The sequence below is a fragment of the Plecotus auritus genome (assembly GCF_963455305.1).
Source record: "Plecotus auritus genome assembly, chromosome: 3".
NCBI lineage: Eukaryota > Metazoa > Chordata > Mammalia > Chiroptera > Vespertilionidae > Plecotus > Plecotus auritus.
In genome coordinates, this window is record NC_137772.1 from 189,223,692 (window position 1) to 189,247,106 (window position 23,415).

A 23,415-nucleotide genomic window follows, 5' to 3' on the forward strand; every position below is an offset into this window, starting at 1 on the left:
GGACAGCCCTCCCTGAGTCTTCTAGAGGAGAACTCAACAGGGGGCTGGGTCATTCCAGAAACTAGGCTGGAGGCTGCTAGAAGCCATGCTGAAGTTGGTCATGCCTCTTGGTTGGAATGCAGTGTTCATACTGAGTTTATGCAGTTCTCACTTTTGCTGAGGGTTTTGCTTTTTTTTTTTTTTTGTCCTTTGAAACTTCCCACAGTCTGTATTTTGGTGACTTCACTTCCATACTGTCTGCTGTATTTCTTGTAAATTGATAGCTAGATCTAGAGATTTGATTGCATTTGGGCTTTTCATATATATATATTTGTATTGATTTCAGAGAGATAAGGAGAGAGAGATAGAAACAACAATGATGAGAATCACCAACTGGCCACCTCCTGCACGCCCCCCACTGGGGATCAAGCCCACAATCTGGGCATGTGCCCTGATAGGGAATTGAACCGTGACTTCCTGGTTCATAGGTTGACACTCAGTCGCTGAGCCACTCCAGTTGGGCTGGGCTTTTGATTTTTGACAAGAATACTTCATCAATGGTGGTGTGTACTTCCAGGAGGAAGTAAATAATTCTGATTGTTTTCCTTTCTCAGAAGTGAGTTGTCATATGCCTAGATTCATTATTTCAGTTGTTACAGAAGACCAAAGAAATACCAAGCACGCTTCCTAGAGAAAGGGAGGGACCCCGTTTACTAACACTAGCGGACTCTGGGAATAATTTCCAAGTCAGAGTGAAGAAATACACAGAGGGTTTCACTTTTTATAACCTTCTGGGGTCTTTGTCTTGCAGATATGGTTCCGCCCCCTTTTGTGGGCTTACAGGAAGGCCCCCAGGTGTTGGGGGTCCCCAGGCCATATCCAATGATCTGTCCTGGGGCCAGCAATAACGACCCCCCCCCCCCCAGGGCAGTGCATTGTTCACAGTTTTTATGGCCTGATACGCCTTGCAAGACCAGTTTCCTCCTCAAGTAGGGATTGAAAAATTGTGCTAGTCTAATTCTATCATTCTCTCTTCATTTATTGGGTAGAATATATATCAAAACAAACATTTCTTCATGAAATATTTGGTTACCCTGGGGGTCCAGTTTATATATATAGACACCACAGGACAAATGCTTGATTCTTTTGCTTTATTTGCTAGTTTTATTCTTATTGATACTCAAATGTTTATCTTTGGTTAGTAGAAGCATTGCTGATGGAAATAGGATTATTTCACAGAGTCACAGGAAATGCATTTTGGGGACCCAGGGATAAGAGGACTTGAGGCACAGTGGCAAGATTTATTGGAGTGAAAACAAAGGCTTTCCCTCAGGAGCCCGATGTCTCTTCCATGACCAGGTGGCTCAGCTCCGTCTCACTGGGCCTGGAGAACACAGTGCCCACCAGGCAGGTCAGGACCCAGAACTGTCATGCCCTCACATTGGGCTTTGTTAGTCCAGCATAGTCCCTGCTCCCAGCTGCGCTCTGGCCCGATTAGTGCCATGCTTCAGCCCAGGCTTGCATGGCTTATGGAGGAGAAAGAGCTCAAACAAACAAACAAGCCCCGAGCCTTTGTTAATCTTTGGTTATATCTCCTTGAGTTTGGGAAGGGATAAGCTTTCTTTCAAACTAACCAATTTTCTTCCTAATTCTTCGGTGGCGTGTTCTGTGCCCTCCCCCTATCCAAACCTTTTCCTGGATCTTCGGGGATTTCATGCCCTTATCCTATCCGGTGTTTTTCCCAGATTTTTCCAGGCTAGACTCCTCCCCTTTATGTTGCCATTTTGGCTTCTGCATATGCCTCAAATGCTCTGCTTCGTCATCTGGCTTTTACCACACATGGACTTACCTGCCCACACAGCAGTCTTGGCTCTACCCTCTATGCTCAGCAAAAGAAATTTCCCCCATTGTTTTATCCTTCCCTCAGTAACCCCAGCTAAGGAGCCAATTGTCCCACATGGAGATTGGAAAGCTGGCCTCGGGGATTAGTGTCCTTTATGACTGTCCCCTGGGGAGTCTGTGAATGCTACAGCTTCCTAGTTAATCACTCTTAACATCTGATTCCATTTGCTGCCCATTTGCTCCTTCCCTTTATTAATAACTAGGTAGCTACCTATGCTAACGGAAGCACATACAGGGCACGCTGTATAGTATTAGTTATTAAACTCTTGTTTCTTCCTGTCCTCTTTTCCTTCTTGTTACTTTTATAAAATGATGCTATACAGAATACCTCATACAGTAGGTCCTCGGTTTACATCGGAGATCCGTTCCTACAGTGCGAGGTAACGCGATTTTCGCCATAAGTCGGAACCCGCCTACATAAGCACCTATGTCACTCACATGGAGCACTTGCACAGCAGTAATGAAGTGAAACAGTAAAAAAATGTTAAAAGAAAGATAACAATTCCTGACCTTTACTTGTGGTAAATAAATAATAAAAAACATAAAGCACATATGTATATATGTAGAAATGACGGAACTTTTTTTTTTTTTTTAATAAATAAATGGGAGATGGCGACGTAACCATGAAACGACGTACGTCGAGTCCGACGTAACCTGAGGACTGTCTGTATTGGCTTACTCAAATCGAAAAGATTTAGTAGACAGATACAATGTATGGGTGAGAAAATTCTAGTTCTCATGTTTTCAGAATTAGCAGGCTCAACCAATTAGTAGATATCTTCCACCAGAGAAACACTTGCTTTTGATTCAATTCTTATGTATGAGAAATAGCAAGGCACAGATCTGGAGGGGTGTGTGTGTCCAGGACAAGAAAAAGAAATTATCTTTCTCTTTGAATTTTGTAGACAATGGCATGCAGGGTAACCATCTCCTTCTGTTTTCCCAGGACTAGCCCAGTTTTGACACTGAAAGACCCATATCCCAGCAAGCTCCTCAGTACTAGGCAGACTGGACTGGCTGGTCACCCTTGATGAAGATCCAGTCTCTTATATGAAAATCTCTAAGGTCCGGAAACTTTGGAGTGGAAAAATTTCAGAGGACTTTCTTTTGGGCTTGAATTCAGTTTAGCACAGGAAAATGCATTTCTTAAAATAACAATCTCAAATGGGGCCTTGATGCCAGTGGAGTTTATAAAGGTAGTGTTGTTAAGACTTACATGATTAGGATTTTTTAAATTTAGTTTGATGAATTAAATGTTTACTGTGAAAAACATTGTGCTGAGTCTGCAAGGAAAACTCAGGTGAGTTAAGACAGAAACAAATGCTATTCTTCACTTGACCGTTAAGTTACTTTGCACATGGTTTGCTGACTGGAAATACAGCAACACTGTGTTAGTGTGCCAGTGAGAAAGTGAAATGGGCTGCAAAGAAAATGGGAATGTTAGATTAAACAAGTTGCTGTGAAAGTCATTAGGACAATGAAGCTCTAGTGGGTATTAAATACTGTCACGCTGCTTAACAACAGGGATACATTCCAAAACATGCATCATTAGGCAAATTCTTCATTGTACATCATAGAGTGCACTTACACAAACCTACACGGTCTAGCCTACAACACATCTAGGCTACAAACCTGTACAGCGTGTTTTCTAAAAACAAAACAAAACATGAGATTCAATCAAGCACAAGAGAAATGATGCAATCAAAAACCTGGGTAAACAGGAGATGTGTGAGGCTGCTGCCAGCATAACATGGCATATTGTCTGACAGAAAACATTTTTTGCTGTAAAGAAATAGTACATTCTAAAATAATGATAAGAAGTATAGTATAGTAAACACATAAACGGGTAACATAGTTGTCTATTATCATTATCAAGTATTATGTACTATACATAATTGTATGTGCTGTACTTTTATACCCCTGGCAGCGAATTAGGTTTGTTTACACCAACATGCCCACAAACAGATGAGTGATGCATTGGGCTACAACATTACGATGACTACGATGCAATAGGCTGTAGGAATTTGTTGGCTCTATTATAATCTTATGGGACCACCGTTGTATATGTGGTTCATGGTTGACAGAAATGTTATGTGGTGCATGACTGGTAATAATGGATCAGGGCTGTTGCTCTCCTACTAAAGGAAGTAGGAACAAATGTGGGCATGGGACATGGTGGGTGCATGATGTTTGAGTCAGGGCATCTTTTGCTCTTTTGGATGAATTGGGGAAAGTCCTCCCTTCTTCGGGGCAGATGCAACCAACTAGCTTCCAGGCTCGGGGGTTGTTGAACAGAGCAGGGGCTGGATTCCATCCCTTAGAGGTCACGTCTATTCCAGCTCCTTAGGCGGCTCCTGTGTGCAGGCACAACCTGCGCTACACATTTGATTATCTAACTTGAGTATCTGAGCTGAATTAAAGGAATCCAGTGAGCAAGAAAAATGTTGGAAGCCAAATTAAAGCTTTGCCTTCTAGGAAAATATTTTGTTCTCTTTCCCTTCCCCTTCCAGGAAGGAGGGAGCTGATAGAGGCTGAGAGAGAGCAAGTCCTTTTTCTATCCTTGTCCTAGTTGACTTCCTTTACTCATTTATTAGTGTGTATGTGTGCACCCTTGCACCGTAAAGGCTATAAGCCATAGGTTTTTAGTGTTTTCAACAGATGGTGGTCACTGTCCTAAGAATGGCTGACTTTTGATGCTTTAATGGGCTGGGCACTGTGTTAATTACTTACACACCTTATCTGATTTCAATCCTATCAACAACCTTGGAAGGTAAACATTAGGATGACCAGTTTGCTCTGGAGGTATCTGAGACCCGGGGAGATTAAAGGGCTTGCTAGTCCACAAGTTTGTACCTGAATGAGGCAGGATTCTATGGGACTCCATAGTCTGTGGTGGTTTTACCACACCTGGCTGCCCTGTAACATCAAGGGTGCTGGTCATCTTTTAAGATTTTAGCAGGTGGGATCCTTAGATAGGCATCTGGCAACCAAGGCATCATATACAGAGATAATTAAACCTCAGAAAACTATAATGTAACATTTTTTTTTATTGAAAACTGTAAGTAAAATATAATACATCCAACTAAATATGTGAATATATACTAATCATGACTGGGACTGGAATTTCTACTTCCTTTGGCAACATCACTATTTAGGCATTTTATGTTTTGAAATAAGACTCAGGTCTAGAAGGAAATTAGGAGAAATTTTTAAAAATTTCTATAACCAATGAATCATTTGAAAAAAAAAAGTATATAGACTTAATTATTATGGACTTCTGACTTCTACAATACTGATTGACATTTTGCACAAACATTAAAACTCTGACAATTATCTGAATAATGATTGTTTACTGTATACCTGGTGCACCCTGTTAGGCATACTCTGTGCTAAGTCTCAAGTGTCATTCTTATTTCTACTCGGAAATATTAGGTATAGTTTCCTCCTCAGGAGCTTTCAGTGTGTATGAGCATTGGAACTGAAAATAAAACCAAATTGCCTAGATGTGAAGCCTTAAAGGTTTCACCTTTTTAAAACAACAGAGTATATTTGTCTTTAATGTAAAACATGGAGTTCCAAGTGAAATAAGACTTGAATCTCCCCAAAGCAAGATTCTTGTAGGAAAAGTGAATTTTAAAGGTGCTTGGCAAGATTGTGCAGGAATGACCCCTCCCCACTTTCTGATCTTTTGCAGCTTTGATGGTCAGCCCCTCCCCCACCTTAAAATCAAGGGCATTAGGGGTGGGTGCCCAGGAAATGGGCTGCTCTCTGGGCCAGGTAAAGGTTTCTCTTCTTCAACATCAATGTTGCTTGTATCACGGTTAATGGTGCTGTACTTTCTTAGGCCACCTACCCTGCTGCAGGCCTTTGACCCTAGTGGCCAACACTGCAGAGAGGTGATGTATTTGGGAGGCGGCCAGGTCTGCGGGAAGCCCAGGCCCCCAAATGTCCTCCTTGGCCTCTGTGTGAACTCAGTGCATGAAACCATAAGTGTTTGAGAGCTTCTGGGTTGACTGTCTATTGTGAGTTGCTACAGAGCATGTACATGAGGACTATCCAGGGCCCTAGACTGGAGAAAACTGGTTTGGAGCATGTGGCTTTGTAAAGATTTAGGTGAGTCTCCTCCTCTCTGTGCCTTAACTCTAAGCTGCCTGGATCTGTAGCATAAGACTCCAGCCTAAGTTACTGGCCCAGTAACAAGCCTAAAAGTGAATGGAGAGAGACTGAGCTGGGCCAGCTGGCCTGCATTCCACATGGATGCAGCACGTGTATAGGGAAAGGGTGCTGCCCTGGACCACGGAGTGACCTCTCCCACTAGCAGTGGTGGCCTAATCTGTGTCCTGGGTACTGACCATAAGGTTTGAAAATCCTAAAGAGCAGGTTGGAGGTGGGACTTTTGGGCTATTAGGGTCCAGGGCAAGCTCCCAAATACCTCACAATGGCATGTTGATTATTTTGAATTTAAGTTACTTGAAAAGCAAACAGTGCAAGGTGATGGAAGGAGACTTGACTTGGGGTGGTGAACACACCATACAATATGCAAATGATGTATTATAAAATTATATGCTGAAACCTATATAATTTTATTAACTTATGTCATCCCAATAAATTCAAGGGGAAAAAAAGGGTACACTGATCCTCCTTTATCTCCCTGAATGCAGGAAATAAATCTGTCCTGTGAAAGGTACCCTCCTTCCTTTGGGGGAGATGGAGCTGGAGCTGGAGCTCAGACAGACATCCCTAGAGCCAGAGTTAAGAATTCATGGCTGAAAAGCCTATACTATAAACAAACCTTATTACTTCTTTCCTAAATAGTGCCCAAACCCTAACTTTGCTTAGATTACTTACTAAGGAATACTGAAATCTAAATTTCTTTGTCCTGTTGAATCTTCATAAATTTGTTGTTTCTTTGTCTAAATAGTATAAAAAGCTGCCTGCTTTGATCATTTCTCCGAGCATCATTTTTTATTTCCCAGGTGCACATATTAAATTGGATTTTTCTCCTGTTAATTTGGTCTTGTGTCAGTTTTATTATCAGTCCAGTCATAATAACTCAAGAGAGGCTGAGGGGGGAATTTCCCTCTCCTCCACAGTATCTATAGGGCCCTAGTGACAAGGTTAACACCAGGTAAGGACTGGGGCAGGCTTAGGGGAAAAGGACATGTCTGGGGAAAAATCACTTTGCCCATATGTGGCTTAGGGAACAGGAGACAAAATCAACATCAATCATATTTAGGGATATTCTACTGCTGTTGTTCAAGTTTAGAGGATTTTGAAGCTCTAGTTTAATGTTAATTCCTTTATTTAGATTTCAGATGCTTGACTAAAACACTGTGAGGAGTGGACCAGGTACAGGAATGGGGGCTGCCTCTGGTGTTTGCTATGAGCTCTCATTGTCCAAGGTGGGCTGTGCTCAGTCCAGCCCCTAAGCCTACGCCAGTCCCTGTGCAGCTGCCTGTGTTGTTAACAGGCAGAAATGCCACTTCCTATCTAATAAAAGAGTAATATGCAAATCGGGCGTACCTCCGCTACTCCCACAAACCACGCCCACCAGCCAATCAGGAGCGACTATGCAAATTAACCCAACCAAGCTGGCGGTTAATTTGCATATCCAGGAGAAGACTGAAGACAGCGTAGAAGGAAGCCAAGCGTTGCAGAAGGGAGCAAAGCTTCGGAGAAGCAAGCAAGTGGGGCTGTGGAGAAGGGAGGGAAGCAGGTGGGGCAGGGGAGAAGGAAGCAGACCACCGCAGGAAGCCCTATTGCAGGAATCTTCCTGCAGCGGGCCTCTAGTAATAAATAATCTATGTTGAAACTGTGCTGAATAAACCAGTTCCATTTTACTTTTATGCTGTGTAGAGTAGTGCTTGCTTTGGTTTTGGATTTGGGTCTTACCTCTGACAGTGGCAGATCCTGAGTAAGTACCTTAAGCCTCCTTCACAAGATGGAGACAAGGAAGTGAAACTGGAAAATTGGACTGGAATGCGTGGTGTTCCTCTGGGCAGGATGGTTCCCGGGCTCTTGTCCAGGTAGTTGAAGAATAAACCATGGATGAAAGATGGTATAGTAAACAGTGGAAACAAGCACAGCCTCCCACGTGGGGAGGGGGAAAGAGTCCCACTAAGTCCCTTTTCTCTACGGTTTATAAAGGCTGCAGATCTTTGTGCCTTGATATCCCCTCTGATTGGTCATTATAGCAACTTCAGAGCTTAACCCTCACATGAGATATGTGAGGTTCTCCTCCCTTATTGTTTCCCTATTCCTTTGGGCTTTCCTCTTACCTCTCTGAATGAGGGGCTTCCTTCCCTTTATTCTATAAATGTGTACCTTCTGCAGCTCAGCTCCCTTATTCTATGGAAATGTACCTTCTGCTGCTCTGTAGCCCCGTGCTTTTTTCCATTAAAGGCTTTTTGCCCTCAATTCCTAAAATTTCCTAAACCTGCCTATTTCACCCCTAAACACTCCTTTCACAAGTATGGACTCACAGTGCTGGTGTAAGGATTAAATGAAAGTAAAAAGCTAACGTGCTTAGCACAGTGACTAGCACAAACTAAACGTATTAAATATTCCCTACTATTAATGAATTAAAACTTACCTGGAGCTGTTACTGACAGAAAGGGTGATATCACCAAAACTAAATTTCTGCTATTACATGTAGCAGACATAAAAAATCCTTCTAAATTCATTGTAGAAGGAATATAAATTAGACCATCTGACTAAATTAATGAAGCTTAAACTCATTGACCTTTGACCACCAAAGGACCATGACCTTTTTCAAGTCAGTTAACATTTCTGTACTTTCTTTTTTTCTCACCTGTAAAACTTCCTGAGTTGTTTTGAGTCCTTCCAATTCTAACTTGAATTTTCAGAATAGCTAAGATAACTGAAATTATATTCCCCTTTGCCTTCTCTGACTTTATTTCCAGCATTCTATGTGTGATAATCTAAGTAAATATTTCTTTGTAAGTAACATACTGAGTTAAGAATTTAAAATTTCTCAGCAGAAATACTGACAGCCACAGAATGGGGTATTGAGAGTCAATTTGGGTTTCTGAGTAGATTGAACTGAGAAATGCATCCTTGTCTTAGAATAGTTAGCTCTTCCCTTCAGAATCTTCATTTAAATATCAAAGGAGACATCAAAGGTTGTTCTGCTCCTCTGTGGAATGCCTTTGGTTATTAAGATTTAGATGAAGCACTTTATAGGTTCAAGGAGAGTGCATTGAAGAGACAACCCAACCCCACTTAAATTTCCTTTGTTGCTTTTGTTAAGCTTATAATCTTTTTCTAATGTAAGCTTTATCTTTGTTATTTGGTTCCCTGAAATGTCTTTTTCTTGTGTTTCAAAGAGAAGCAGATTTCTGAATTCCTGTTCTAAAAAGCTTTGGATTCAACATTTTGTTCATAATTTGTGACTCTTTATTAATCTCCTTTATTACCTTGACAGAGCAGGAGAAATTAAATTAGTAGGACTGATGTCTAGAAGGAATTTGGGATATAGCATTTTATAATTTATCAGTACAATGTTAAATAGTAATAACTCTTTGTGTCTGAGATGTTTGCCAGTGGAGCTGGTATTCAAGCAAAATTATCGGGTTTTGAGAGATTCTGAGAAGAGCTGGAAAGTGTAATATAGTATCTTCATTGAAACCACCAAGATTTAAGGTAAGGGAAACAGTACCGTTCTTATTCTGGACCCTGGTATAGTACTGGAGGGTAAGGAAAACACAGAAAAAGAAAGGGTTGATTTGTTAACGGCAAACTGCGCCAGAATGTTAGACTTTAGTCCTTGAGTTTGGCTAAGAAAATAACCCTGAGCCAAGAAATTCAAATACTAGCAAAAGTTTATTCAGAAAGTCACATGGTGGGTAGAAGAAGTGAGCCGTGGAAGAAATGAGCCAGCTGGGCTGTGTGGACTCAGGAAATAAGTTACTGAGGCAAAGGAAGAGCTTCAGAGCATAGGATAAAGAAAGGCGGAAGAAAATGGGCCTGAGGGAAGAAGAGGGGGGAAGGTGCTGGAGAGCTCCAGAGAGAGTGTGCCTTGGAAAAGAAGGGGGTGGGGAAAGGCATAGGCCTGTTCTGGAGGGAGAGGATGAGTGCCCTGGGTCCTTTGGCTTAAGGGCTTTTATCTGGAGGTTTTAGGGGAGGCTCTCTCTCAATGGAATATTCTTCAGCTTTCCAGGTAAGGAATATGCTAGGGTCCTGCTCTCCATTGATTGGTTGGCACCAGAGCAGGGGATCATCAGTCATAGCACCTGGTTCTGAGGTCAGCCATGGTGTCACCCCACCTTGCCTTACTGCTTTTCTGCTCCTGGAGCTGAAACACAACTGAGGCCTAGATGTTATCTCTAGGGCTTGTATGGGAGTCATATGAGGCTATTCTCCGGCCCCTTGTTCCTTTTTTAAAGGGGTCTACCACACATCACTAGCAACATGCCAGGAGAGGAAAGGTCAGAGGAGGGTTCCAACTGTAAGACAGGGATAAGAAAGATCAGGGGGTCTAACCTGCATGACCATCAAGGCGGTGAAGACACTGTACAGTGTACAGATGATGTGTTTGAAGTTGTGCACCTGAAACCTGTATAATTTTGTTAACCAGTGTCATCTCAATAAATTCAATAAAAAGGAAAATACATAAATAAAGCACACGACCAGCAATATGCTAGGGAAGGAAAGGTCACCCTGGGGGTGAGGTCCCTCCTTACATTTGTTTGTTGCTAGGCACCCGGGGCTTTTGGCCCTGGTGACCTTCTGTACCTGTCCTATTGTTCCTCCTTTGCTCATGTCTGTCTAACTGCCTACTATATCAGATTGGAAGCAGATGAATATTTTTAAAATTCTATTTTGTTCCTTAAGCATTTACTGATCATGTTAATATATATATATATATATATATATATATATATATATATATATATATATAAATAAATTATCTATTGACACAATCATTCTGTGTTAACAAAGTTAGGTGACTTAAAATAATATGCATGCATTTAACACTCAAGATCATGGGTTGGTAATCAAGGGAGGCTGATTGCCCTGGTCTCAGCTGAGACTTTTCACTTGGATTTGAGGCCTGAGTAGCTCTGGAGGTGGATTTAATGAAGAAGTCACATTTAGTTCTGATTATTTAAACATATGATCAACTGAAAAGGTGGATGTCGGAAAATTTGGGTTCAGAAAAGTAGAAAATTTGGGGTATGGAGATGCACAGGTTAGGGAATTTACTTTTGAGAATCTTGATGTGTCGCTTTTATTTGCCTAAAATCACAAATTGTTAAAAATGGAGAATTTTATAGTGCCAGTATACTTGTTTAAAAACAACGTGCAATTGACATCCTAGCTGGTGTGCTAAGTGGTTAGAGCATCACTCCACACAACCAAAGGGTCATGGGTTCGATTCCAGGTCAAGGGCATGTACCTGGGTTTTGGGTTCATCCCCTGGTAGGGGCACATGCAGGAGGCAGCCAATCAATGTATGTCTCTCTCTCTCTCATTGATGTATCTGTGTTGTAGTGTAACCCCCATCTTACAAAGGGCATCTCAAAAACTGGAATTATGGAGTCATTTATTAAAAGCTGGCGGCATACGAGGGAGCAAAAGCGCTCCAGACCTCGCAGCCCTGAAAAGCTCGCCACATCTGGCTTATATTGACAGAATATCACAAAGGTATCCATTACATCTTTGGGTCTGGAATGAGGAACTTGTTTCGCGAAAAGCATTCTTTACAGAAGCAAAAATTGAGCAAGTTAGTTATCTAAAGTATTTACGAATCACTGAATCAACAGAAACACATTATCTGGGACCACCGGGGCAATTTAGAATAATTGTGCTGTCCAGATTCCGGGACCACTGAGTCAACCGAAACGCAGTTATCTGTAGCTACTGAGACAATTTAGGGTAATTGTGCTATTCTGATTTCCAGAAGAATGTGCTTCATTAACCAGTGAGATCACAATCAGTGTGATATTCAAACCATCATCAATGGAGTATTGGGATAGCCTACATAAGTTCAGAAAATCAAAATAACTTTCTATTGTTTTAGCAAACAAATAAGTACAGAACCCAAACAGCAGTTTCTACCTGAGTTGCTTGCTACCATACTTCATTTGTTTCTCTTTCTCTCCCTTCCACTCTCTCTAAAAAAAAAAAAAAAAAAAAAATCAATGCAAAAATATCCTCAGCTGAAGATTAACTAGCTAGCTAACTAACAAATAACGAACTAAATAAAATAAAAACAATATTTAAGTTTAAATACTGTATTGCCTTTTTTCAGTGATTCATGAAATCAGGCAGCATCCCATCTAGTAGTTCAATACAAAGGAGCTCCCAGGACTTGTACAAAAAGGAAACACTTTTATGGCCGAAGTGGGTGGGGCAAGGACCTTGCTAACAAAGGGTGGATTGTATGTGTCACCTTCCTTCAGAGGACTGCAGGGGTCTATCGGGCAGGTTATCTCACCAGTGCTGACCAGATGGGCTGATTTAAGATTCCACTTCTGGGCGTGGGGGGGGTGTGGGGGAGGACTTGAAATTGAATTAGCTTAGGCAGCATGAAGTCTTGGTTTGGTGACATCGGCTTAGAACAAGTGACTCTAATTTGGGTGTGTTGTCTCTATTGTAACAACCCAAATTAATGTTAAAACATTTTTAATTGCAATAACATGGATGGGCCTTGAGGTTATTATGCTAAACGAAGTAAATCAGATGGAAAAAGACAGATACCAGCCCAGCCAGAGTGGCTCAGTGGTTGAGCATCGCCCTATGAACCAGGAGGTCACGGTCAGATTCCACGTCAAGCCACATATCTGGGTTGTAGGCTTGATACCCCGTAGGGGGTGTGCAGGAAGCAGCCGATCAATGATTCTCGATTCTCTCTCACCATTGATGTTTCTATCTTTCTCCCTCTCCCTTCCTCTCTGAAAATCAATAATAAAAAAAAAAAAACATTTAAAAAGAAAAAAAGCAAATGAACAAACAAAAGAAAAACAAGCTTATAGAGGCAGGCAACAGATTGGTGGAGAGCAGAAGGGAACAGGGATAGAGGAAGGGCAAAACAGGTAAAGGGGCTCAATTGATGGTGTTGAATGGAAACTGGACTTGTGGTGAGCATAACCTGAAATTGATATAATGTTATAAGCCAATATTACCTCAATAAAAATTAAATTACAAAAAAAATAATATATTTTTATATGCAACTGTAAATTATGAAGGGTCTACTCAAATGGAGACCAATTAATATTTGCTTTTTCCTAATCCCTTGGCATTTTTCTTTACATTTTCAGTAGGTTTCTCTCTATTTTTCTTCAGTTGTCATTTCTGGTGTCATCATCTGGTGTCATCTACACATCACAATAATGTATAACTGAAAGAGACAGTGGAACCATTTAGTCCAACTCTCATTGATAAAGGGGGAAAAACAGCAAAAGACGGAACGCCTGTGGACTTGTTCCAAGTCACGTAACAAATGAGTTGGAAGCACAAGAATAGAACCCTGGACGCTTGGTTCCCATTCTAGTGGTTTCCTCAGTGGTTCGGTTTTGTGGTTGGGATTTTCTCTAGCTTCCTGGGAAAATAAATCAGTGATGGCATTTGCATAGTGCCTTATAAGGCACCTCAGATATTTTAGCTTGTGTTTGGAATGAATAGCTGAGAGACTGATATAACAGTGAAGTATTGCTTCTAGTTTTTTTTGTTTGTTTGTTTGTTTGTTTGTTGTTTTTTTTTTGGTCTCCTGCTCTGTAAAAAGGAATTACAATGTTCTGCCTCATAGACTTGTTGTAAGTGGTAAATAAATTGCTACAATGTAATCACTCAGGCACATATTAATTATTTTCCATTTTTATCATTAATAATAATATTGTTATTATTTGTTTTTGTTGGGAGTTCGGGGAAGAAGAGGAAAGGATGCAGAGCGTTCAGCCCTGGGGTGCTCCCTGTCTGAGCTTAGGGATCTCAGCCTGACCTTGTGTTTATCAAAAAATGGGGGCCATGCCATTTTGACTTATTTTGTTACTTAATATTGGTAAGCAACTAAAAATATAAGACTTGAAAATAGGTCATTTTTTTCAACCACTGCTCTCTGCATCATTCTAGGCTGTCAATTGCTTCGGGATGCTACATTTTAAGAATAAATTATTTGGTGCCTACAGGAGGTTAATATTCAAGGAAATGGAATTTCTCACGGAGGAAGAATTTCTAAACAAAAAGATACCTTATAAATATAACTCACTGAAATAACCATCATAGTGAACTTGAAGTGAAACAAACTATGAACTTACCAAAGTTTACCATGAAAGAAAATCCTAAGCCCTATGGTTTGTTGCTTTATAGAAAGGAAACCACTTCTAAGTTTCACACTGTGTTAAAATAAACCAGCTTCACGGAGAAACGGAGCTTCCCAAAGCAGAACAACCCAAGAAGTACCTTTTCATTCAGATGTATTGCAACTCCAGCCTTCCCCAGCACCTTTCCTCCCTACCCTGCCATTCCCATCCCTGCAGCCACTTACCTCACAGAGGGAATGGCAGAAATATCCAGGGCTGGTCTTTGTTGAGTTATTCTGAAAATGATAGCCAGAGTAAAGACAGAGCTGAGAGGACATGCTTAGCAGTGACTGCATCTTTTTTGGAATCACAGACCAAGTTAACACTGAAGATCAAAGCCAAGGAATTTGCCTCAGAAAAACACACAGATGCAAACATACCGAAAATCTTGTGTGTTCAGAATGTGTGGGCTCCTAGCGCCTATTTTGGGACATTATTGATGCACCTGTGTGGGGGGAGTTGACAGATTCCTGGCCTTGCTCCTTGCCAAGCTCTCTTTTGAGAGCTAAGGGAGAAGAAAGGATGTACATGTAGTGCTTGGGGATGGATCCAGTCCAGAGCTTGCTAAAAGCTGACTCTGGGTGGTTTTTTGGGTTCACCTTCTCTCCACTCATTAAATACGTGAAAGGTCAGATCCTCAGCTGTTTACCAACCTGGAGAGGAAAAGGGAAGAGACCTGCCCCTGAGTGACACTGTCACCTCCTTACAGTGCTATGTGGACACCTTTTTTCATATGCCCAATCAAAGCAGAAGACTCATACATATTTTGATAGTAATTACCAAGGTGGACATTTCTTTGTGGTACTAACCCACCCAGGTTTTATAAAAGGATCTCTGTCCTACAGAATGGTCCCATTGTGTAAGGAGACCTCATTCAAATGCAAATTTTAAGAGATTCTGGGGATAAATACTTTGAGGAGAAACTGGGCTTAAAATAGTCATAGAAAAAATGAAAAAGGGTAGGAGAAATAAGGATGAGTTGGTGCATGCTTGCTGGATGATGCTGTTCAATTTGACTTTTCTCCTTCCATCCTGTACTTTAAAATATAGAAATGTGCATGTAGGTGAAAATGCCTTGCGTTATTTTTTTTGCCTGGGGTTGTTAACAGGTCCCTCTTGCTTCCCTTTCATTATCTTTATTAAAACCACCTGATCACATGTGCTATCGGTGGCTATAAGGAGCTTTTATTTTGTTCAAGTGAGAGCTCTGTGGCAGATGCAGGGTCCATGCAAGTTCCTGCTCCACTAGAAGTTGGCATTCTTATAATCTAGTTTGGTTCCAAAGGCCATCAGCCGGTGAGATAATCTGTTGCTTACAGGTGAGCTCTGATCCCACCACCAGTGGTTACTAACTTTGTTACCTTGGATAAATGACTTAACCCCACATAGCCTTGGCATTCTCTGTTTTCAGAAGTAAAACATTTGTGAAATATTTTGTGAGTAGAAGACATTGTACTTTTCAAACTACGTGAAGTAGGCAAATAAACTCCAATTTTGTTTTAGGTTATCCCTGTGACCAGTGTAACAACAGAATGCCTGTGTTATTGGGATTAGATGGGATAGTAATATTTATAGCTAATAGTACTACTAGGCCCTGTTCTACATATTATCTCGTTTATTCCTCACAACTCTTCTGTGAAGTAGATACCGTTATTATCCCCCCTTTTATACGTGAGAAAAATAGATGTGCAAAGAGGTTAAGAAACTTGCCCAAAGTCTTCCAGCCAGGAAGCACCAGGGCTCGGGGACTGAAACCCAAGTGGTCTGGCAACAGAAGCCACACTCCTAGCTTCGGTCTTTTCCAGCCCTTTTCAGAGTTGCAGCATAGTCAGACTGAAAGGAGAGCGTTAATGTGTGGTGGACTCTGACACATATTTAAGATTTTTTTTTTCCTGTTTTAGGTATCTGACTGCAAGCAGTAATAGAAATTTCCTGCTTACCATGCGGCCATTCTTAAAAAGAGCCATTTTGGTCATAAGTTATGTAAGTATATATACGCTTTTGAATTATCTGCTAAGGGATGTTTCACTTTAACATGGCTCAGAGGCATGATCCAGATTATTTAATAGAATCAGCAGTAGATTCTAATACCTTGATCTTAGGATCCAAGAGTTAACATGCCATAAATGCTACAAAGCATTAGAAGGCACATGTGAAAGAATTCTACGGACATGTGAACGCCATGACACAAACAGTGTGAATGAACTACAGTATTTTACAACCAATGCTTTTCTTAACAAATCTTCTTTTCCCTGAAGGTGATTGTTGTGTTGTACTTCCGCTTGTGGATAATGGGAGGATCGATGCCCCTCTTTTCAGAGCAAGATAATCCAGCTTCATTCTCCCCTTACATTCTCACAAGGTCAGTAGAAATACATTTTTTTAAACTTTACTGAGTATTAATTAAATTGATTTGTAATCTTAAATGGTAAGTTGGATTTTAAAGAAAGGAAGGTTGTGTTCTTATTCAGGTTGTAGGGAGAAAAGAAACTACTATTCATACATTTGGAATTCTTTTCAACCAATGGCTCTATTTTGTTATATTGTTGCTATTGTTCTCATAATGGCATATATGTGTTTATTCAACAAGCAGTTTATTGACTACTAATCATCAATGATAAATACCTATTAAGTGGCCCATATGGCAACTTACAGAACAATGCACAGCCTGGCATTGAGCTTGATTGGACATCATAACTATTTTTAAGATTAAAATGAGTGGAGAAGTTGAAAGTAGCAAGCATAAATGAACAAAAACTTTTGTTACGATACACTTAATTATATCTTACTATTTGTCTTTAAGAGATTTAGAGGTATTGGATCAAGAGGGGATGTTGATCAGTGTATCTGGTTCATTGAGAAGAATTTAATTCCTAATCTCTTCAGTCTGTTGTGATGTTCTTCTGAGGCTTTCAGATATAATTATATTCCACAATTTTAATATCTTTCTTCAGGATGTAGTGTTGCTATAATGTTTAAACATTAACATGCCCTCTTCTTAACTGTTCATAGTTTCATATACTTAACATCTAATACTATTTTCATAAGAGTAACCTTCAATTTTGGCAGGTTTACAATGACATATAAATCTTAAATGAAAGCTTGATTTGTAGAGACATTTATATTTGGGTTTACTCATCTCTTAGGGACAACAGATTGTTGGACTTGGTTTTTGTTTTTTTTGTTTTTTGCCAGGCAGTGATCTTTGTTTTATTTCACTCATTTACCTTATATGTTTTAATTGGTAAATTTCTAACTTTCTTGGCCTTACATATTTCTCTTTATTGTTCCTAAAGACTATTTTCCACTCAAAAAGGATACCTTCACATTTGATTAAACCATTTTAATAGATATTATGTCACAATCATTTTCATTACTTACAACATACTTTAAAAATCTTGAATATACCTTCAGGAATCAAATGCTATTCAACCTCTAGTGTCGGCTTATCCCTTGGAGGCAGTTTAGTCTTATAAATTGTTGTTTACAGCTTATATTTTTCAAAATGTTGTTTAATTAAACCTTTAATTAAGATCGGCATCTCTAACTCAGATTTTTGTTAATGTTGCAATCTACTTGTCCTTTTTCGGCATCTCTCACTGGCTTTCAGAATCTCCAGGGCTCCTTGTCTGGACATTTTTAGCTCATTGATAAATTGTTTCAGTTTCTGTAGCTCCTTAAATAGCTACTTTCTGCTTTTAAGAGAAAAAACAGCTTGGCCAGATCCTCTTTCTTGCTTAATGGCTCCATTTGCTTTAGCTTTGGGTTGGGTTTCCTCCAAGCTTTCTGGTCTCCTGAATTTGAGCATGTATTCTTATCTCTGTAGTTAGATGCAGCCTGTTCCCTGAATTGTCAGTCTCCAAAAGCCAGGATGCAGTCAAAGAAACAGATGGTCGAGAACAAGAACAGACTACTCTCAACTCACCAACCAATTATTTCGTTTGTATCTTCTGTTATCAGTAAACATGTGCCTGGCCCCCTCTATCTGTACTGTCAGGGAGGGGATAGGGCGAATAAAATTCTGTGGGGGAGGGGATAGGGTGAATAAAATTCTTTGGTGGAACCTCTGGCAAAATTAGGACGTTGGACCAGTCATTTGTCAAGTTCTGCCTTTTACTTCCAAGGCATACATGTACATTTTTTAGAGGGGTCTGACACATTTTATCTAGGATTTTCTGGCTATAAATCCAACTAAGGCAATTCCAACAATATAAAGATACAGAGACCTTGTATGCATATATGCATAACCCATGGACATAGACAATAGGGTGCTGAAGGCCTCAGGTGGGGGGTGGGGGCGGGCAGTGGGAGAAAAAAGAGGACATGTAATACTTTCAACGATAAAAAATTATTTTTAAAAAAGATATAGAATAGAATATCCTATTACACCTTTATATTCTTCCTCTCCTTTCTTTAAACAAAACAAAGTTTTTATTCCTGTGTTTTGTACTAAAATACACAGATACCCAGGGACATTTCAGTACAGTTGTTATATGTGGGGTTTCACATTTCTCTAAGATGGCAGCACTATAGTTCACTCTTTCCAGCATCCAGAAAATTGTCTTCAATTCCTTTCCCGAACAAGGTTTCTACTCTGCTTGCATAAATTATTTGACCTCTGTTAAGCTGATGATTCTTAAATTGGATTACCTTGGTCTGTTTCCTAGTTCTGTTGTTTTTTCTTTCTTCCTCATCAACTGTGATTTAGCTATGATTTGGCAGCTCTGTGAGTCCATCTTTACTAATCACGGGTTTGTCATTCAGCTCTGTCACTCTGTCTCATAAATACTTTATCTCTCTTATTGGGTGTATAAATCCAAACAACTTTTATAGCATCTTTGCTTCTGTCCTTCAAGTACTATATCTTCTTTTAAAGTATGTTTAGTAAATTACTCTATTAATACTATAGTTACTAGTTAATATAGTTTAAAAATTCTAATAACTTTTAAGAGTAGCTTGGTCAAGTTTTGCTTTGTGTCATATGATTTCTTATGACTTTAGTTCTGAAATTCTTTGCCAACACTAGTCTTTGATAATCTTTTTGTTTGTTTGTCTTAATTATAGCCATATGAGTGGTTGTAAAATGGTATCTCATTGTAGCTTTGATTTGCATTTCCTGAATAGCTAATGATCTTCAGCATCTCTTCATGGGCATATCGACCATGTCTATATTGTCTTTGGAGAAATGTCTATTCAGATCTCTTGTCAAGTTTTGAATTGGGTTGTTTGTTATTTTATTATTGAATTATAACAGTTCTTTATATGTTCTAGATATATGTCCCTTATTACATATATGCTTTATAACATTTTCTACTTTTCTGTGAATTGTATCACTTTCTTGATGGTGTCCTTTAAAGCACAACATTTTTTCATTTTGGCGAACATCAATGATAAGAGAGAATCACGAATCGAACCCTGACCTCCTGGTTCATAGGTTAATGCTCAACCATTGAGACATGCCTGCCAGGCGAGAGAATCTTTATTTAACCAGCAGCCTAAGTGAGTCTGGAGGGTGGTGTGTGTCACTCTTTCTGAAATGCTCAGGTATAAACTGTGTCCTCTGTGGCCGAAGAGCTCTCTACAAGGGGGCTGTTGTCCCCACTATGTGTTTTGTATTATGTTCATAGAAAAGTAGCTTCTTAGGGATAAAAGAGATTATAAAGATCATCAAGTTTAGTTTTGCCAACTGAAATGACACTATGCAATAGTAATATATCTAATTTGTATTGGATCCTGGACATGAGGGGGAGAAATGCAAGAAAGAAGAGAGAGGGGGGAGTCAGAAGAGGGAGCCTGTGGAGGCAGCAATTTTACCTCCAGACTAGGCATCGGTTGTGGGCAAGCATCTTGCAGAAAACTCTATAATTCTTTAAATCTACATATTGTGTTTCCATTACAATCTTAAATCCCTGAGAAGCTGATAAAAATTAAAGAAGTTCTTTAGTTTTTTGCTAACATTAGAACATAAAGGCAAACATGAAATATCAATATTTGATCCATCATATTGCCGTTCAGTTCTCTACCTTAATAAAGGTGTGCTAATGGGAGACTACACATCACAGAAATCGAACAGGGGAACTGTATGTGAGCCAGAAAACCCCATCCTGTGTGCAGGCTCTGCTCTGGCCTTGCGGTGGGACATGGAGCAAGTCTCAGCCTCCTTGAGGCTATTCCCCTTCCTGGGAAAGTGAGTCATAGCCACTGCATAAAGGTCATGTTGGGATTAGATAATCCTTAGATGCAAATGCTTTATGAGCTGGAAAATGCTGGACATGTTTACGGGGTTTTAATGTGGGATGGAGTTTGTTAGTATAGCAATGGGATTCTTGTATGGGAGTCTGGAAACCTGTGCCTGATGCACAGGAAGCAGTCAGCACATGTTTGCTCAATGGAGGCTAAACCTTGGCTTGATGAGAGAGGGCAAGGGACTGGATTTTATTACCCTTCAGCGCTTAGAGCAGTGCACAGTAATTACTCAACTTTTATTGAATTCTGGCGAGGCTCTCCTGTCTGTCGAGAGGGATAGTGTAGGAAGGGGCATCTTTGGCTGGTCCTGGGGCAGGTGGTAGGCAGGGAAAGAAGATGCTAGTGGTGGCATAAGCCGGGTAAGCCTGGAAAAGGTCGGTCATTATTGCTGGGCACAGTGAGACTGTGGAGGTCCTTGGAAGCATCGATAGAAATTCAGGAGTTGGAAAGAGGGAACAGCCTAGGGAAGGGCCGGGCAGATCGCTCACACTAGGAGGCAGAGGCCGAGTCTGGGGTCATCCACTGTGGCGGTAAAGGTGGTTTACACCGAGGCTGGTATATTGACAGTTTAGCCACTGTCCTTCCCAAGAGGCCACCAGGTGGATATCGTCGGCCCATGTTCTATAGTATTTATAAAACAGTAAAGGGTTTTTGGGGTGAATGAAAAAGAAGCATCCTTTGGGCAGTAACATTTTTCATATAAAACATGCAAGTGCTGTACATTTATGCAGTGCCTGATTTTTCATATGTAGCTATCATGGGCATCTTCCTAGGATACGAAAATACATTAGGTTTACATTATTTCTTAGCAAAAAGAAAAAAGAGAGAGAGAGAGAGAGGTTCTTTTCAAAGGCAAAGAACAGAATCTATGTATATTTTTGCACTTCAAGCACTCTAATTTTTTTCTTGAGAAAAGTGAAGATTTAAAGAGCCTCACAGTTTCATTAGGTTCCCATTGATGCCTGGCAGTTCCCCACAGCCTCATCTTCCGTTTTCTTTTCATGTATTTCCTGGCTTATCAGTGAAAACACATGACTGAATTGTTTAAGCTGAATTCCTAGCTTCGTGTGGACATTAGTTACAGCAGTGAACATAGATTTTATTCAGTAACTACTGACAGTATCAGGAAGAGCTGAGCACCATTCTCATTTGTGCAAAGATGACTAGAAACTTTAAAGGGAGAATGAGAGACAGGGCCAAGCTGGGGCTCGGCAGAGTCAGAGAGGTGAAAAACGACCAAGGGTCGGTCAGTGTGAATGGGATTTGGCTGGCCTCTCCTCAGGTGTTAGCTAGAACACAACACAGTAAACTCTTCTGGCGGTGTGAGCTCTCTCAGCCAAGCGTTTTCATGGGAGGCTGGGGTCGTCCTAGGCATGTGGCCTTATGCTGCTAGGATCAATGCTAGGGTTTGGTCCTCTCCTAGTACAGAGGTTTGGATGGAGTTTGGTATGTGCTGAGAGTTCTGCAGTTCTCAGGGGTCTAGAACACTACTTAATGAATTTGTGTTGACTGCATACATTTAAATAAATTCCATTTTCTCTACTCTCAAAGGAATGGGATCAGTTAGAGTGCTTTCCACCATCTGGTAGTACCGAGACACAGCCAGGAAATGGGAGTAACACCTCCGCTCAGTATTTCCCTCCCCCAGGTCCACCTGGCTGTTCCTGTGTTAGCAAGGACAGTGGGATTTGCCTCCTCTGGATGGCTAGTCTCTCCACTTGTGAATAAGAGACGTTATCTTTCTACCACCGATATTTGATTTTTTGGAAATAATTCAATATGGATCAACTTGTTATACAATGATAATCAACCTGTTATTAAAATGATTAAATATTTTCATATCTACTACACGTTTCTGAGAACTATTAAAGATGGACAGTTCACACGTTTCTTACCCGGGGAATCATACCCAACAGGGCAGCATTTCTGTCATATGCTTTCGTCAAACTTTTCCTTCATAGCATTTATCTCAGGTTATAGTGTATTTATTTGCATGATGATTTTAAAATATATGTCATGGAAACTAGGTCTTTACTTGTTCACCACTGAAAGGCCAGCGTCTACCACAGTGACTAGAAACTATTAGGTATTTTCCAAAATGATCAATGTAATGACTAAAGGAATTCCATCTTACCTTGCCTTTTCCTATAAGATAATGTTGACAGTGTAGAAATGCTATTTAATAGAAACCGGGTGAATGAAAGTTTAGATAATATCATGGATCATGAGTTATGTTTCAGCGATTCTTCTTCTCTTTGTAGATTCCTTACGTATTCCTACCTCTTGGCCTTCAACGTGTGGCTTCTGCTTGCACCTGTTACCCTGTGCTATGACTGGCAGGTCGGCAGTATTCCTCTGGTAGAGACCATCTGGGACATTCGGAATTTAGCCACCATCCTTCTGGCCGTAGTGATGGCCTTACTGAGCCTGCATTGTTTAGCCGCCTTCAAGGTAATTTTCTTAAATGTCAATGAACTCTACATTTCAAGAGAGATACCCTATAGTCTATACTCAATAATGCCTTTTTCCCCCTCAACAGGAGGTTTGGGTCTAAATCAAATTGACTCTTTTGTCTAAAAAACTTCATGTATTTAAAATTTCCCTGGTAGGTATATATATTTTAAAGACCTTAATGGGATTAACAGACCGTGGTCAAATCATATTTCTTTATATTGTATTTCTTTTACTGATACATTTTTCTTTTACTGTTTCTACCAACCCTATAGAAATTAGATCTGAAATTTAATTTTTTACAAACAAGAAATTTGTTTCCTGCTACTGTGGTTGGCTAATTTTTGAAGTAATCTTATTTCATATAATGTTCAATGAGATCATGATAATATATCATAAGTGCTTAAATTATGGTTAAGACTCTGCTTCACTGATGGCTGCCTGCCTCAGTTGGATGATACTTCATAAAAAATAGTATAAAACTACAAGAGTTATTGATTGTAACCATTTCAAA

The 23,415-nt window shown here is 40.2% G+C and overlaps 1 protein-coding gene across 4 annotated transcripts in view; it reads left to right on the plus strand.

Moving 5' to 3' along the window:
* TMTC1 (transmembrane O-mannosyltransferase targeting cadherins 1) overlaps positions 1-23,415 on the plus strand; it is a 230,134-nt gene that overhangs the window by 103,412 nt on the left and 103,307 nt on the right. For all 4 annotated transcript variants that reach the window (XM_080662852.1, XM_080662853.1, XM_080662850.1 and 1 more), the window contains exons 6-8: positions 16,106-16,187; positions 16,463-16,566; positions 22,712-22,901. In XM_080662852.1, the coding sequence (XP_080518978.1) occupies positions 16,106-16,187; positions 16,463-16,566; positions 22,712-22,901 (376 nt within the window). The remainder of the gene's footprint in view (positions 1-16,105; positions 16,188-16,462; positions 16,567-22,711; positions 22,902-23,415) is intronic.